General features: G+C 47.1%; 1 protein-coding gene across 3 annotated transcripts in view; it reads left to right on the top strand.

The window, feature by feature from the left end:
• The window catches only part of CACNA1A (calcium voltage-gated channel subunit alpha1 A), a 309,344-nt gene that overhangs the window by 120,386 nt on the left and 172,374 nt on the right, over positions 1-16,584 (top strand). For all 3 annotated transcript variants that reach the window (XM_025366939.1, XM_025366938.1, XM_025366937.1), the window contains exon 4: positions 12,943-13,034. In XM_025366939.1, coding sequence (XP_025222724.1) covers positions 12,943-13,034 — 92 coding nt within the window. The remainder of the gene's footprint in view (positions 1-12,942; positions 13,035-16,584) is intronic.

The following is a 16,584-nucleotide window of genomic DNA, read 5'->3' as shown; positions in this document are numbered from 1 at the left end:
ATGTATGCACCGTCCACATGTGGCTTGGGAGCACTTAAAACGTGACTGGTACAAGTGAATTTTTCATTTAATTTAAATGAATTTAAATCTATATTTAAATAGCTATGTGTGGCTAGTGGTTACTTTATTGGGCAGTGCAGCTCTCTAAAGGCCAAGAGATACATCATCAACTTCTCTCCCTTGACCCATATTCAGTTCTCTGCCACCCTGAAAATCTCCTGTCCTGCCTGGGCTCACATTTCCAATTCTTCTCCTCTTGTTCTCCCTCAACATTCAGCCCCAGCAAGACTGATACGACCCTGATGCCACATGAAATGCATTTCTTCATCCTTTACTCTTACTCATCTCTGTGTGGTCCTGGAGACCAATGACCGTTCCTTTCTCAAAATGCTTTTCTATTTTTGTGTGTTTTTGTTGTTGCTATTGTTTTTTGGGGTTTTTTTGAGATGGAGTTTTGTCTCGTCGCCCAGGCTGGAGTGCAATACTGAGATCTCGGCTTACTGCAACCTCTGCTTCCCAGGTTCAAGCGATTCTCCTGCCTCAGCCTCCCAAGTAGCTGGGATTACAGGCGCCTGCCACCACGGCTGGCTAATTTTTTGTATTTTTGGTAGAGATGAAGTTTCGCCATGTTGGCCAGGCTGATCTGGGACTCCTAACCTCAGGTGATCCACCTGCCTCAGTCTCTCAAAGTGCTGGGATTACAGGCATGAGCCACCGTGCCCAGCCTCAAAATGCTTTTGAACTTGACTGTCAGGTATGCCATTCTCTACCGAGTCTCCTCCCATGTCTGTGTCTTCTCCCTCTTTCTCACAAATCTCTTTCCTGTACTTGTCTCTTAAAATGTTGCTCTCCTGCAATGCTCCACTGGGCACACTTAGCTTTTTCCACTTTACTCATCTACCCTGGGTTATCTGGTCTACCGTAACCCTGTCCTCTGCCACACCTCACTTATTCACCCACCCCAATATTTATTGAGTACCCACTAGGCCATGAAAGATGCTACCAAAAAAAGCCCCTGTCCTCTTGGAGCTGACATTCTAGAAGAGGGCATGAATAATAAATACGACTTAATAAACAGTATGGCCAGGCTTGGTGGCTTACACCTGTAATCCAAACACTGGGAGGCCAAGATGAGAGGATCAGTTGAATCCAGGAGTTTGAGACCAGCTTGGGCAACGTAGTGGGACCCTGTCTCTACAAAAAATATATATATATAAAAAATTAGGTGGGTAGGGTGGTGCATGCCTATAGGTCCAGCTACTTGGGAGGACACGGTGGAAGGATTGCTTAAGCCCAAGAGGTCAAGGCCGCAGTGAGCTGTGACTGTGCCACTGCACGCCAGCCTGGGTGACAGAGGGAGATCCTGTCTTAAAAATAAATAAACAAACAAACAAACAGTATAATTCCAGGTAGTGAAGGGGCAGGATCTCTTTAGCTAGGAAGTTGAGAGATGTTCTCTCTGAGAAGACAGAATCTGAGTTTCAACCTGAAGAATTCGAAGAGGCCAGCTGGGTAAAAGATGAGAGTTGAAGGAATGGGGATGGCAGAGGAGACAGCCAATATAGTAATTCTCAATAAAGCAGAGAATGCGCTTTTCCTGCTGGCAGGACAGAAAGGAAGTCGGAGTGGCCAGGGTGTTGTGGGACAAGGTGGTCAGCAGGAGTCACATCACGCAAAGTCATGTGGTCATGGTAGAGTTTAAATTGTACTCCACGCCTGATGGAAGCCATTGGAAGATTTTAACTGAGGAGTGACAGAAAACTGGCATCTCACACTCAACATGTCTACAACCCAGTTCTTGATCTTCCTCGAAACCTTCTTCCTCCATCTTCCCCTTCTCCATTGACGGCAACTCCATGCTTCAGGTAGCTCAGGCCAAAACCCTGGAATCGCCCTTGACACTTCTCCCTCCTGCTCCACACTCAGTCTTTCCATTGGAAGCCCTAGGGGCTGCCATGTTCACACCGTCTGACATACTATATATTTTTCCATTATTGTTTTGTTCTTGGCAGCATCTTTAGGAGCTCTGAGTATCTGGCACATAGTAGGTGCTCGCTAAATCCTTGTTGAATAAATGAATGAACATCACTCCGTGGTCCTTTCAGAACCAGAGCCATTCTTCCCTTTCTTCACCACCCTTTTCCCTCACCCTGCCCAACTAGTCACAGGAGTTAGAGGACAACACAGTGGAGAACTGGGATTCTGGAGTCTTGTGGCTGATCTGGGGTTCGAGTTCTTACTCAGCGGTAGGAACCTCCACGTGGGATTAACTTATCTGGGCTTTAGTTTCCTCCTCTGTAAAATGGGCCTCAAACTGCCAACCACTGGGATGCAGGGAGGATTTGATGAGCCCAGGCAGGCTCCCTGGAGCACAGCAATCAATGGCAGCTATATATAAACCGGGGCCTCTTTTGTACTCCCACTGCCTTTGTCCTAGTTCCAGCCCTCATTACACCAGCCTGCTCTTGCGGCTCCCTCCTAACTTCTGCTCCATCACCACCAATCTGTCCTTTCAGCTGTCAGGCTTGTCTTCCGAACGCCAACCCTAATCACATCCCTTCCTGCTCCAAAACCTTACATGACTCTCACTGTCCACAGGACAAGACCCAGCCTCTAGTTGACAGCCTCCACTGTCCAGCTCACCCAGCCTCTCCCCTACCACGTACACTGAGTGAAGGCTTCTGCCTCCATAGGGCGTTCTTAGCCAGAGAAGCCTCCCTTATCTTCCTGTTCCCCTCCTAATTCCTTCTTATCCTTCCCGAGAGGAGGCTGTGAGGTAATGCGTCTTGGGAGCCAGCTGGGATTGCACAGGGAGGTGAGATTATCTGCATTTCCGAGGCTTGAACAAGTTAAGGCGGTGGGAAAGGTCACACAATGAGAAAATGCAGGGCCAGGATTTAACCCGTCTGAGATGTTCTGACTGTGCTATGCTGCCTCCCCGGACGTGAGCTCTGCGATAATGCTGTCGCCGGGCTGTAATCATTTCCTCTTCATCCCTGCCTCCTCTATCCCTGGGGTCAGAGGACTTGTAGTTGAATCTCTCTCTCACTCATTGGCGTGGTCTCTCCCTAAAGCAGAGTGGCGTTTGTCTCAGTGTTATGGCTGCATCCAGTGCAACCTCCCTGGTCCAGGCTCATCAGTGTTCACCCGCATCAATGCAGTTGCCTCCTCCTCAATCTCCCAGCTTCCGGCCTTGCACCCAAGAGGGATCGTATTTTAACACAAGTCAGATGACATCCCTCCTCCCCTCAGAACCCTCCATGGCTCACACTTTACTCAGAGCAAAAGCCAAAGTCCTCTCCACAACACACAAAGCCCTGCACCATCCATCACCTCCCTGCCTTCCTCCCCTCGCACTCTCCCCCTCGCTCGCTCTGCTCCAGCCACACCAACTCATCCCTGTTTCTCAGATACACCAGGCATGGTCTAGCTATTTAATGCATGGTCCAGCTTGGTGCATTTGAAGAACAGAGATGAATTGGTGTGGCTGAAACAGAGTGAGTGAGGGGGAGAGCGGAGAAGGACTTTTGCACCAGCTGGACCTTTGTACCAGCTGTTCCCTTTGCCTAGAGTTTTCCCCGACATATTCCCATATTCGTATGGCTTACTCTCCTGCCTCCCTTGCTTTCTCCCAGTCTTTATTCAAATATCTATTTCTCTGCACTTGTGCTGTCTGATACAGTCACCGCTGGCCACATGTGGCCTTCGAGCCCTTCAACTGAAACACATGAAAGTGTAGAATATTGACCAGATTCCAAGGGAAATAATGTGTAAAATGTCTTTTCTTTCTTAAGATACAGAATCTCGCTCTGTCTCCCAGTCTGGAATGCAGTGGCACGATCAAAGCTCACTGCAGCCTCAAACTCCCAAACTCAAGTGATCCTCCCACCAACAGCCTCCCGAGTAGCTGGGGTTACAGGCACACACCACAACGCCATGCCAATTTTTTAAATTGTTATTATTTTTATTATTAGCGACAAGGTCTTGCCATGTTGCTCAGGCTGGTCTGGAACTCCTGGCCTCAAGCAATCCTCCTGCCTCAGCCTCCCGAGTAGCTGAGATTATAGGCAGGAGCTTTTGTGCCCAGCAGGTCTACAATTTTATTAGAATGATTCAGTCTGGGCGCAGTGGCTCATGCCTCAAATACCAGCATTTTGGGAGGTCAAGGTAGGTGGATTGCTTGAGCTTAGGAGTTCGAGACCAGCCTGGCCAATATGGTGAAACCCCATCTCTCAAAAAAATGCAAAAATTAGCTGGGCGTGGTGGCTCGTGCCTGTAGTCCCAGCTACTTAGAAGGCTGAGGCAGGAGGATCACCTGAGCCCAGGAGGCGGAGGTTGCAATGAGCTGAGATCGAGCCACTGCACTCCAGCCTGGGCGAAAAGGAGACCCTGTCTCAATCAATCAATCAATCAATCAATCAATCAACAAACAAACTAACTAATAAACTAACTTTATCTGTTTCTTTTTACTTTTTTAATGTGGCTAATAGAAAATTTAAATTTTTTTTTTTTTTTTTTTTTTTTTTTTTTTTTAGACAAAGTCATGTTCTGTCACCTAGGCTGGAGGGCAGTGGCGTGATCTCGGCTCACTGCAACCTTCACCTCCCAGGTTCAAGTAGTTATCCTGCCTCAGCCTCCGAGTAGCTGGGATTACAGGCGCCCACCACCACGCCCAACTAATTTTTTGCATTTTTAGTTGAGATGGGGTTTCACCATGTTGGCCAGGCTGGTCTCAAACTCCTGACCTCAGGTGATCTGCCCGCCTTGGCCTCACAAAGTGCTGGGATTACAGGCATGAGCCACCACGCCTGGCCATAAAATTTCGTAAATAGCTCTTAATAGATTTATCCTGGGCAGTGCTAGTCTGAACACCTTTTTTTTGGACGGAGTTTCTCTCTGTTGCCAGGCTGGAGTACAATGGCTCGATCTCAGCTCTTGCATCCTCTGCCTCCCAGGTTCAAGTGATTCTCCTGCCTCCCAAGTAGCCTGGGACTGCAGGGGCCCACCACCACGCCCAGCTAATTTTTGTATTTTTAGTAGAGACAGGGTTTCACCGTATTTGCCAGGCTGGTCTCGAACACCCAGCCTTGCAATCCTCTTGCCTCGGCCTCCCAAATTGCTGGGATTATAGGTGTGAGCCACCGCGCCTGGCTTTCTTTTTTTTTTTTTTTTTTTTTTTTGAAACTGAGTTTCACTCTTACTGTCCAGGCTGGAGTGCAATGGCGTGATCTCAGCTCACCGCAACCTCTGCCTCCCGGGTTCAAGCTTTTCTCCTGCCTCAGCCTCCAAGTAGCTCGGATTACAGGCATGCACCACCATGCCCAGTTAATTTTTGTATCTCTAGTAGAAACAAGATTTCTCCATGTTGGTCAGGCTGATCTTGAATTCCTGACCTCAGGTGATCTGCCTGCCTCAGCCTCCCAAAGTGCTGGGATTACAGGCGTGAGCCACCACGCCCGGCCCTGAACACTTTTAACACTGAAGTGTTTCCCTTCCAGGTGGTAAAGAGCAGGTGCCTTTACTGATAGAAATGTCACCACTCCCCTCACCCCCCCAGCCCCATGTCACTGACACGTCCTTTCCCCTTGCTCTTTGGTGACTTTCTCCTAAGTACTCATCACCCTAACATCTGTCGTACAGGTATACCTCAGAGACACTGCTGGTTTGGTTCCAGGTCACCATAATAAGGCGAATATTATAATAAAGTGAGTCAAGTGCCTTTTTTTGGCTTCCCAGTGCGCATAAAAGTTATGCTTACACTATAGTCTATTAAGTGCCTGACAGTGTTATGTCTAAAAAAAAAAAAAAGTACATACCTTAATTTTAAAATGCATCAACGCTGGGCACAGTGGCTCACGCTTGCAATCCCAACACTTTGGGAGGCCAAGGCAGGAGGACTGCTTGAGCCCAGGGGTTTGAAACCAAGCAACAAAGTGAGACCCCGTTTCTACACAGAAAATTATTTTTAAAAATAGCTGCTTATGGTGGCACATGCCTGTGAGTCCAGCTACACGAGAGGCTGAGGTGGGAGGCTCGCTTGAGCCCGAGAGATTGAGGCTGCAGCAAGCTATGATCACACCACTGCACTCTTCTTGCCTGGGAGACAGAGTGAGACCGTATCTCTCAACCAAAATTACAAATTAAAAAAATAAAAAGGCTGGGCACAGTAGCTCACGCCTGTAATCCCAACAGTTTGTGAGGCCAAGGTGGGTGGATCACTTGAGGTCAAGAGTTCAAAACCATCTCAGCTAACATGGTGAAACCCCGTCTCTACTAAAAATACAAAAAATAGCCGGGTGTGGTGGTGCACACCTGTAAGCCCAGCTACTCGGGAGGCTGAGGCATGAGAATTGCTTGAACCTGGGAGGCGGAAGGAGGGTGCAGTGAGCCGAAATTGCACCACTGCACTATAGCCTGGGTGACAGAGTGAGACTCTGTCTCAAAAAAAAAAATTAAAAATAAAAATAAATAAATAAATAAAAATGTTTTATTACTAAAAAAAAAAAAAAGTTAACAATCATCTGAGCCTTCAGTGAGTCCTCGTCTTGCTGGTGAAGGACTCGCTGGCTCAATGTCGATGGGTGCTGACTGATCGGGGTGGTGGTTGCTGAAGACTGGGGTGGCTGTGACATCAAGGAAATTTTCTGCATCCATCGACTCTTCCTTTTACGAAAGATTTCTCTAGTATGAGATGCTCGTTGACAGCATTTTACCCACAGTAGAACTTTTTTTCAAAATTGGAGTCAGTCCTCTCAAACCCTGCCACTGCTTTGCCAACTAAGTTTATGTCATATTCTAAATCCCATGTTGTCATTTTAACAGTGTTCACAGAATTTTCACCAGGAGTAGTCTCCATCTCAAGAAATCACTTTCTTTGCTCTTCCGTAACAAGTAACTCCTCGTGCATTGAAGTTTGATCATGAGGCTGCAGCAATTCAGTCACATCTTCAGGCTCCACTTCTAATTCTAGTTCTCTTGCTATTCCATCACATCTGCAGTGACTTCGTCCAGTTAAGTCTTGAACTCCTCAAAGTCATCCGTGAGGATTGGAGTTGACTTCCTCAAAATTCCTATTAACATTGATATTGTGACCTGTTCCCATGAATCACAGATGTTCTTTTTGTTGTTGTTCATTGTGGATTTTTTTTTTTTTTAATTGAGTTGAGGTCTCACTATGTTGCCCAGACTGGTCTTGAACTCCTGGCCTCAAGTGATCCTCCTGCCTTGGTCTCCCTAAGTGCTGGGATTACAGGCATGAGCCACTGGAACCAGCCACAAATGTTCCTAATGGTATCTAGAATGGTGAATCCTTTCCAGAAAGTTTTCAATTTCCTTTGCCCAGATGCATCAAAGGAATTTGTCTATGGCAGCTATAGCCTTATGAAATGTATCCCTTAAATAATAAGACTTGAAATGCAAAATTACTTCTTGATTCATGGGCTACAGAATGAATGTTGTGGCTGGACATGGTGGCTCACACCTGTAATCCCAGCACTTTGGGAGGCTGAGGCAGGTGGGTCACTTGAGGTCAGGAGTTCAAGACCAGCCTGGTCAACATGGCGAAACCCCATCACTACTGAAAATACAAAAATTAGCTGGGCTGGGTGGTGTGTGACTGTAATCCCAGCTACTTGGGAGGCTGAAGCAGGAGAACTGTTTGAACCCCCTAGAAGACGGAGGTTGCAGTGAGCCAAGATCACACCATTGCGGCGACAAAGTGAGACTCTGCCTCAAAAAAAAAAAAAAAAAAAAAAAGAGAGAGAATGTTGTGTTAGAAGACATAAAAACAACATTCATCTTCTTGTACACGTCCATCAGAGGTCCTGGATAACCAGTGCATTGTCAGCAGTAATATTTTTGAAAGAAATCTTTTTTCTGGCTGGGTACAGTGGCTCGCACCTGGAATCCCACCACCTTGGGAGGCCGACGCAGGTGGATCACCTGAGGTCAGGAGTTCAAGACCAGCCTGGCCAACATGGTGAATCCCCAAGTCTACTAAAAATACAAAAAAAAATTATCCAGGCATGGTAGCAGGTGCCTGTAATCCCAGCTACCCCGGAGGCTGAGGCAGGAGAATCGCTTGAACCTGGGAGGCGGAGGTTGCAGTGAGCCAAGGTCGTGCCATTGCACTCCAGCCTGGGCAACGAGAGTGCAACTTCGTCCAAAATATATATATTATATATATATTATATTATATATATATTTTTTCTGAGTAGATCTCAACAGTGGACTTAAAATATCAGTCATCCACGCTATAAACAGACGGGCTGTCACTCAGTCGTCATTGTTCCATTTATAGAGCAGAGGCAAAGTAGGTTTAGCATAATTCTTAAGACCCTAGGACTTTTGGAATGGTAAATGAGCATTGGGCTCAACTTAAAGTCACCAGGAGTGCTAACCGCTAACAAGAGAGTCAGCCTGTCCTTTGAAGCTTTGAAGCCAGGCATTGACTTCTCCTCTCTAGCTATGAAAGTCCTAGATGGCATCTTTTTCCAATAGGGCATTTTGTCTACATTAAAAATCTGTTGTTTAGTGTCACCAGCTTCATTAATAGTCTCAGCTAGATCTTCGGAATAACTTACTGCAACTTCTCCATCAGCACTTGCCACTTCACCTTGCACTTTTAGATTATGGGGACAGCTTCTTTCCTTAAACCTCATGAACCAAGACCGTCTAGCTTCAGATTTTTCTTCTGAAGCTTCCCCACCTCTCTCAGTCTTCACAGAATTGAAGAGAGTTAGGGGCTTGCTGTGGATTAGGCTTTGGCTTAAGGGAATGTTGCGGCTGGTTTGATCTTCTACCTAGACCATTAAAACTTTCTCCATGTCAGCAATAAGCCTGTCTCACTTTCTTATCATTGATGCGTTTACTGGAGTAGCCCTTTTAATTTCCTTCAGTAACTTTTCCTTTGCATTCGCAACTTGGCTCACCTCTAGCTTATGGCCTTTTTTTTTTTTTTTTTTTTTTGAGACAGGGTCTCACTCTGTTGCCCAGGCTGGAGTGCAGTGGTGTGATCACCGCTCACTGCAGCCTCAACTTCCTAGGACCAAGTGATCCTCCCACCTTAGCCTCCTAAGTAACTGAGACCACAGGTGTGTACCACTACACCCAGCTAATTTTTTAATTATCTGTAGAGATGAAGTCTCCCTATTTTGCCCAGGCTGGTCTCAAACTCCTAGGCTTAAGCCGTCCTCTCACCTCAGCCTCCCAAAGTGCTGGGATTACAGGCATGAGCCACCATCCCTGGCCCTGTCTCAGCTTTTGACGTGCCTTCCTCACTGTGTTTAATCATTTCTAGCTTTTAATTTAAAGTGAGAGGCATGAGACTCTTCCTTTCACTTGAGCACTTAAAGGCCATTGTACAGTTATACACTGACCTAATTTCAATATTGTTATGTCTCAGGGAATAGGAAGGCCCAAGGAAAGCAGGAGAGATGGGGGAATAACCAGTTGGCAAAACAGTTGGAACACACCCAACATTTATCGATCAAGTTTGCCATCTTCTATGGATGTGGTTCGTGGCACCCCCAAACAATTCCAATAGTCACATCAAAGATCACTGATCACAGATCACCATAACAGATGTAATAATTATGTAAAAGTTTGAAATACCATAAGAATTACCAGAGTGTGACGCAGAGACGTGAGTGAGCACACACTGTTAGGGAAAAAAATGCCCTGATAGACTTCCTTGATGCAGGGTTGCCGCAAATCTTCAATTTGTAAGAAACACAATATCTGCAAATTGCAGTAAAGCAAAGTACCATGAAATGAAGTCTGCCTCGGCTGGTGTGGTGGCTCACACCCATAATCCCAGCACTTTGGGAGGCCAAGGCAAGAGGATCCCTTGAGCCCAGGAGTTGGAGGCCAGCCTGGGCAACACAGGGAGACTCCATCTCTAAAACAAAACAAAACAAAACAAAGCCTGCTTGTATTTATTGGGTTTACTCTCAGTCTCCCCCCACAGAGAGACAGGGCCTGGCTTGTTATTAGTGCTCAGTTAATGTTTGTGAAGTGAAAAAGTAAGGACTTAGCCACTGCCTGTTCTTTGCTGTGAACACCTGACAGCTTTTATCTGCCAGCACAGAAGAAAACAAGGTGCAAGAAGAGAATAATGATCTCTAAGTCAGAATTTGAGGAACCCAAGTTAGTATCAGAAAGCTGGTAGGAGAAGAGAAAAATAAAGTAAATCAAATTAAAAGTTGAATGGGCCAGGTGCAGTAGCTCATACCTATAATCCCAGCACTTTGGTAGGCCGAAGTGAGAGGATCACTTGAGGCCAGGAGTTCAAGACCAGCCTGGGCAATATAGCAAGACCCCATCTCTACAAAAAATTTTTAAAATTTTCTGAATGTGTTGTTGTACACCCGTAGTCCCAGCTGCTTAGGAGGCAGAGGTGGGAGGATTGCTTGAGCCCAGGAGATTGAGGCTGCAAGTGGGCTGTTACTGCACCACTATACTCAAGCCTGGGTGACAGTAAGTCCCTGTCTCTAAAAATAAAAATAAATAAATTCATTTTTTGTAAAGTTGTATGTCATGGCCCCTGCCTACTCTGGCTTCATGGCTTGCTGCTTGAACCTCACCATCCAAATCCCAGTGGTGACACCATGTCACTTCTTGAATTTTCCAAGCTTCCTTCAGTCCCTAGCTCTCTGTCATGGCCGCTGTCTCAGCCTGGAAAGTTCTTTCCCCACTGGCCAGATTTCTCCTCATCTCTGGGAACTTGACTTGGAATAGGGGGTATCCCTAGGCCCTGTACTAGTTAACCTGCTGTGTGCCCCTCAAAGCCATTGTCTTCTTAGCTGAGAAGGCATCACACCTGCAACAGATTCATTCATTGTGTGCATGTTTTTCTTAAGCACTTCTCTTCTGCGTCAGCTCCGTGGGGCAGGGATAGTCTCGTGTGTCACTCTACCCAGCATATAGGATGTGCTCAGACGCCCACTTGTGGATGGTGGAAAAGTAGGTCAGTCCAACCTAATATGCCCATCTCTCCTCTAGGAGTAATCTTGAGAAAAAAAAAGTTGAGCACAGGCTTCGTGTTAGTTTAGGATGACCCAGAATAGAACCTGAAACAAGAATTTAGGGCAATCCTTGTGCAAGTAGTTCATCTGAGAGGTGACCCCAGAACGGGTTGGAGAGGAAGAGGGGAGGTGGGGCAAAGAAGGATGAGTTGTCCTGTGGGCATTTGAGCTCAGTCCCACTGGGAGCCCATGTGGAACTTACATCTTAAGTGATCTAGAATGAGGGGGAGGGAGCTGGGGTATTGATCCACCAACTCCCAGCAATCTTTGGTTGAGGGCTGCTCCCTTAAAGTTCATTCCCTGGGCCTGCCTCAGCTTTGGAGAAAGCCCTGAGGCAAGAGGTACAGATACCAGTTGGCCACATACTGAAGTGTTAAGACCCAAGCGCCTGTATAAAACTGAAAAATCAAGCCAGGTGTGGTGGTTCCCGCCTGTAATCCCAGATACTCAGTAGGCTAAGACAGGAGGATTGCTTGAGCCGAGGAGTTCAAGGCTGTATCGAGCTATGATTGCACCACTGCATTCCAGCCTGGGCATCAGAGCAAGACCCCATGTCTAAATTTAAAATAAACTGAAAAATCCCCAAGTTATTTGCCAACCTTCCATTAACCACAGACCCTCTGGTATTCGGCATTTCTTGTCCATTATATGAAGTTCTGATGACAATCTCTTTTATTGTATTGTGCCTTGACCACGCACTGTACATCACTTAGCTCTGAAATGGACATGTTCAGGAAACAGGGCCAGGAGGGACCCTGCGTTTCAACAGCAATACTTTTACAAATGAGGTCTCATGACAGGGTCTTGCCCGGAGGGTTTCTACAGAAGCCTCCTCCCACCTACCACTATCATCCTTACTAACTTGCATTTACAAAAGGGACTCTTTTTGACCGGAGGCTTGGGGTCTGTAGCTGCCTTCTAGCCGGCTAATGCCGGCTGGTCCACACAGGTGAGATCACACCCATTTTTTTGTTTTCTTATTTATTTCTGAGTAGCACACACCTGTGTGCCTGGCATTGTGCTGATGACTTTTTATCAACTTGCTGAATCCTCACAGCCCTTAGAGGTATTGATACTATTGTTATCTAGGTTATACAAAAGGGGGAAACTGAGGCACAGAGCAGGGACGTTCTTTGCCCAAGGTAACCCAACTGGAAAGTGGCAGAGCTGGGATTTGAACCCATGCAGGCTGGGCTCTTAACACTGAACTGCTTTCCTGCCATTTGTTAAAGAGCCACAAACCAGGCCAGGCACACGCCTGTAATCCCAGCACTTTGGGAGGCTGAGGCAGGTGGATCACCTGAGGTCAGGAGTTCACGACCAGCCTGGCCAACATGGTGAAACCCCGTTTCTACAAAAATGCAAAAAAAAGTACCCAGGCATGATGGCAGGTGCCTAGTAATCCCAGCTACTCGGGAGGCTGAGGCGGGAGAATCCCTTGAACCTGGGGGCAGAGGTTGCAGTGAGCTGAGATCGCGCCATTGCACTCCAGCCTGGGCAACAGAGCGAGACTCTGTCTCAAAAAAATAAATAAATAAAATAAAGAGTCACAAACCCCGAAAGGTCTGTCATTCCCCCAGGGCCCCAGGCCACCCCACAACCTATTGTCATTGTAGGTTGTGAAATATACTGAATGTCACCCTAACCATGAGCCATCGGGAAGTTTCCATTTCTCTCACTGCAACATTTGTGGAATGTGAACCATCTGTTGGGGGTCTTCGTAAATCACCTTTTATCCCATGAGGCAGGTACTGTTAAGACCATTTTACAGGTGACAAAACTGAGGCCAGTGGTGTCAAGTCACCTGCCTGTGGTCACCCAGCCAATACAAGACGACTTGGAATCCCAAGCACCCCCGCCCTGCTGTCTGACCCCCGAAACCCACCCTCTGTTCTCCATTCTGGCTTCTTTCTTTCAGCATCTTGGCGACAGTTGGGACGGAGTTTGACCTACGGACGCTGAGGGCAGTTCGAGTGCTGCGGCCGCTCAAGCTGGTGTCTGGAATCCCAAGTGCGTGAGTTTCCGACCCTGACAAGGGGTTTGCTCAGGGGCCCCAGGAGCCCTCAGTTTCCCCTGTGCACAGCATCTCAGGAGGCCACATCCCACCACCAGCCTGTGTGAGGGCAGTCTCCTCTTTGGGACTCCCTGTAGGGAACCCCAAGGAACGTGACTGTAGCTCCCCATGAGCTCCTGAAAGCAAGCTAGGAGCCACGCCCATTTATTGAGCACCTGCTGTGTATCAAGAGCCATGCTAAGCACCACATGTGATCTCATTCAATGCTCACAGCCCTATGAAGTCGATAGGACTGATGTCTCTATTTTATGGAGGGGGAAACTGAGGCTCAGAGTGGCGGAAAAATTGGAGCAGGGTTTTGTGGCTCAGAAGTGGCAGAACTAGGAGCAAGTGTGACTCCAAGCCTGGGCAATGACCATTCCCATTTGCTGAGTGCCTGCTGTATACAGGGCACCGCAGGAGGACTTTACATGCATTACCTTATTTCATCCTCACAGTCATCCAGTGAACACCCATTTTACAGATGAGAAGGTTGAGGCTCAAGGATGTTAAATTACTCACCTGAATTCTTACAGTGGACACTAACGAGCCCTAAAATTCATACCCATTCCTTGCTGCTTTCTCATGCTCCACAGATGCATCTCCTCCCCCTTTAGGGGTGGCTGCCATATGCAGGGTCAAGATTAAGTATAGGTTGAGCCGAAAAAAATGTAAACAGCAAAAATAAAACAGGGCTGTCCTTTTTCTATCTTCTTGTCTTGGTTAATAATAATAATTTAGCCGGGCATGGTGGCTCACGCCTGTAATCCCAGCACTTTGGGAGGATCACTTGAGGCCACAAGTTCAAGACCAGCCTGGGGAACATTGTGAGACCCCCCCCATATCTACAATTTTTTTTTTAAATAAGCCAGGTTGGCTGGGCACAGTGGCTCACACCTGAAATCCCAGCGCTTTGGGAGACTGAAGTGGTCAGATAGCTTGAGCTCAGGAGTTTAAGAGCAGCCTGGGCAACATGGCAAAACCTCGTCTCTACAGGAAAAAAAAAAAAAAGCAGGCATGGTGGTGCACACCCATAGTCCCAGCTACTTAAAAGGCTGAGGCAAGAGGATCACTTGAGCCCAGGAGGTCAAGGCTGCAGTGAGCTGTGACAGCACCACTGCACTCCAGCCTGGGCAACAGAGTGAGACCTTGTCTCACAAAACCATACAACAAAAAGTTTAAAAACAAACAAACAATGTATAGGCTGGGTGCAGTGGCTCACGCCTGTAATCCTAACACTTTGGGAGGCCAAGGCGGGTGGGCAGATCACCTGAAGTCAGGAGTTCGAGACCTGCCTGGTCAAAATGGCGAAACCCCATCTTTACTAAAAATACAAAAATTAGCCGAGTGTGGTGGTGGGCACCTATAATCCCAGCTACTTGGGAGGCTGAGGCAGAAGAATCATTTGAACCCGGAGGGTGGAGGTTGCAGTGAGCTGAGGTCATGCCACTGCACTCCAGCCTGGATGAAAGAGTGAAACTCCATCTCAAAAAAAAAAAAAAAAAAAAAAAGAAACACACTTACTATGTGCCAGACATTATTCTAAGTATTTCCATTTTTTTAAAGTCATGTATCCTCCCAACAAACTTGTGAGGTAGTTTCTCTTATTATCACCATTTTACATTTTACTGGCTTCGTTCTTCAGGCTCATTGCTACCCAGGTTTGAAGCGTAAGATTTCCCAGAGGATCCCCAGCAGGGTCTTTTCATAGAAAGAAGACACTTCTATCCAAGGTCTCTGCAAGATCTCGGCAGATGCCTGCATCATATTAAATGAAGGGCCATCCCAAATCTAATAGTCCAAAGAGCCAGGTGCAGTGGCTCACACCTGTAATCCCAGCACTTTGGGAGGCCAAGGTGGGACAATTGCCTGAGGCCAGGAGTTCAAGACCAGCCTGGGCAACAAAGCCAGACGCTGTCTCTAAAAAAAATACAAAAACTAGCCAGGTATGGTGGTGTGTACCAGTAACCTCAGCTATAGGACGGAGACTGAGATGGGAGGATCGCTTGAACCTGGGAGTTTGAAGCTGCAGTGAGCTGTGACGGTGCCACCGCACTCAGCCTGGGCAACAAAGTGAGAGATCCTGTCTCAAAAAAAACAAAAAAAAAAAAAATATATATATATATATATATATATATATATATGTATGTATATATATTATAGTAGCAATAGTAACAAGAGTCTCTGTTTAATGACCACCTATGACTTACCAGGTACTTCACTGTGTATGAACTCTCTCATTTAATCCTGTGAGGGAGATACTATTCCAGTCCCCATTTACAGATGGAGAAGCTGAGGTTTGGAATTCACTAGTAAGTGGATGACTATATCAAGTTCCCTTGAAGCGGGTACTTAGGTGGGTGTTCAGACGCACCCGCTTTATCCGGGCACGGCTCTCGGGAGAAACAGCACGAGGTCAGCAGGGTGGGGCAGGGGAATGGATAGAGCAGGGATGCAATTTCAGCTGGAATGTGTGTGACACCAGAGTTGTCCTCCAACGTGTGTGACAAGGATGCTGGCCTTTTGTACTTCTATGGTCAGTCACTGCGGATGGGAGGCAGAGATGCAGTAGCTCCCTGGTGAGACAGCTTTTGATCACCAAGGGCAATTCTACTAAGAAGAGGGGCAGCTGGGAGGCATTGGTAACCAACATCCATAGCAGCTGGAGGGCGGGTACACCAGAAAGAAAATGGGATCTTGGCCAGACACCAATAATATCCAGCACCTTAACCACTACACCACACTGCGTCTGTTAGCACCCACATTACATTTTTAAGCCCCTGGAGTGGCATGGCCCCTCAAGCTTTCCTGACAGTTTCCCTTTCTTACTGTGGTCTCCACCCATCAAGAGCCATGGGAAGTTTCTCCAATCAAGAAGCAAAGCTCCAATCTATATGTTTGAACCTTCATTTTGACCATAGACTTTCCTAATAGATAGCACAGTGGTTACAGACATAGGATGTTGACATCGTTCAGACCTGCATTAATAGCCTCAAAAAAAAAAAAATGGTAGTGGAGCCAGGCATGGTGAAGTGTGCCTGTAGTCACACCTACTCAGGAGGCTGAGGCAGGAGGCTCGCATGTGCCCAGGAGGTCGAGGCTGCAGTGAGACGTGATCATCCCACTGTATTCCAACCTGGGTGATAGAGCAAGCCCATCTCAAAAAAAAAAAAAGCCAATGATGGGCAAAGAAATACTAACTAAGGCTCTTGCTCTGTCGGCAGGCTGGAGTGCAGTGGTGCAATCACAGCTCAGTACAGCCTCAGCCTCCCCAGGCTCAAGCAATCCTACCATCTCAGCCTCCCAAATAGCTGGGACTCCAGGCACACAGCACCATGCCCAGTTAATTTTTTTTGTATTTTGTAGAGATAGGGTTTCGCCATGTTGCTCAGGCTGGTCTCAAACTCCCGGGCTCAAGTGATCCAACCGCCTCAGCCTCCCAAAGTGCTGGGATTACAGGTGTGAGCCACCACTCCTGGCCAGCTATTATTATTATGAACATTCTTT

The sequence above is a fragment of the Theropithecus gelada genome, chromosome 19 (assembly GCF_003255815.1).
Source record: "Theropithecus gelada isolate Dixy chromosome 19, Tgel_1.0, whole genome shotgun sequence".
Classification (NCBI taxonomy): Eukaryota; Metazoa; Chordata; class Mammalia; order Primates; family Cercopithecidae; genus Theropithecus; species Theropithecus gelada.
Note: the sequence above shows the minus strand (reverse complement) of the source record. Positions and strands in the feature narration are given on the sequence as shown.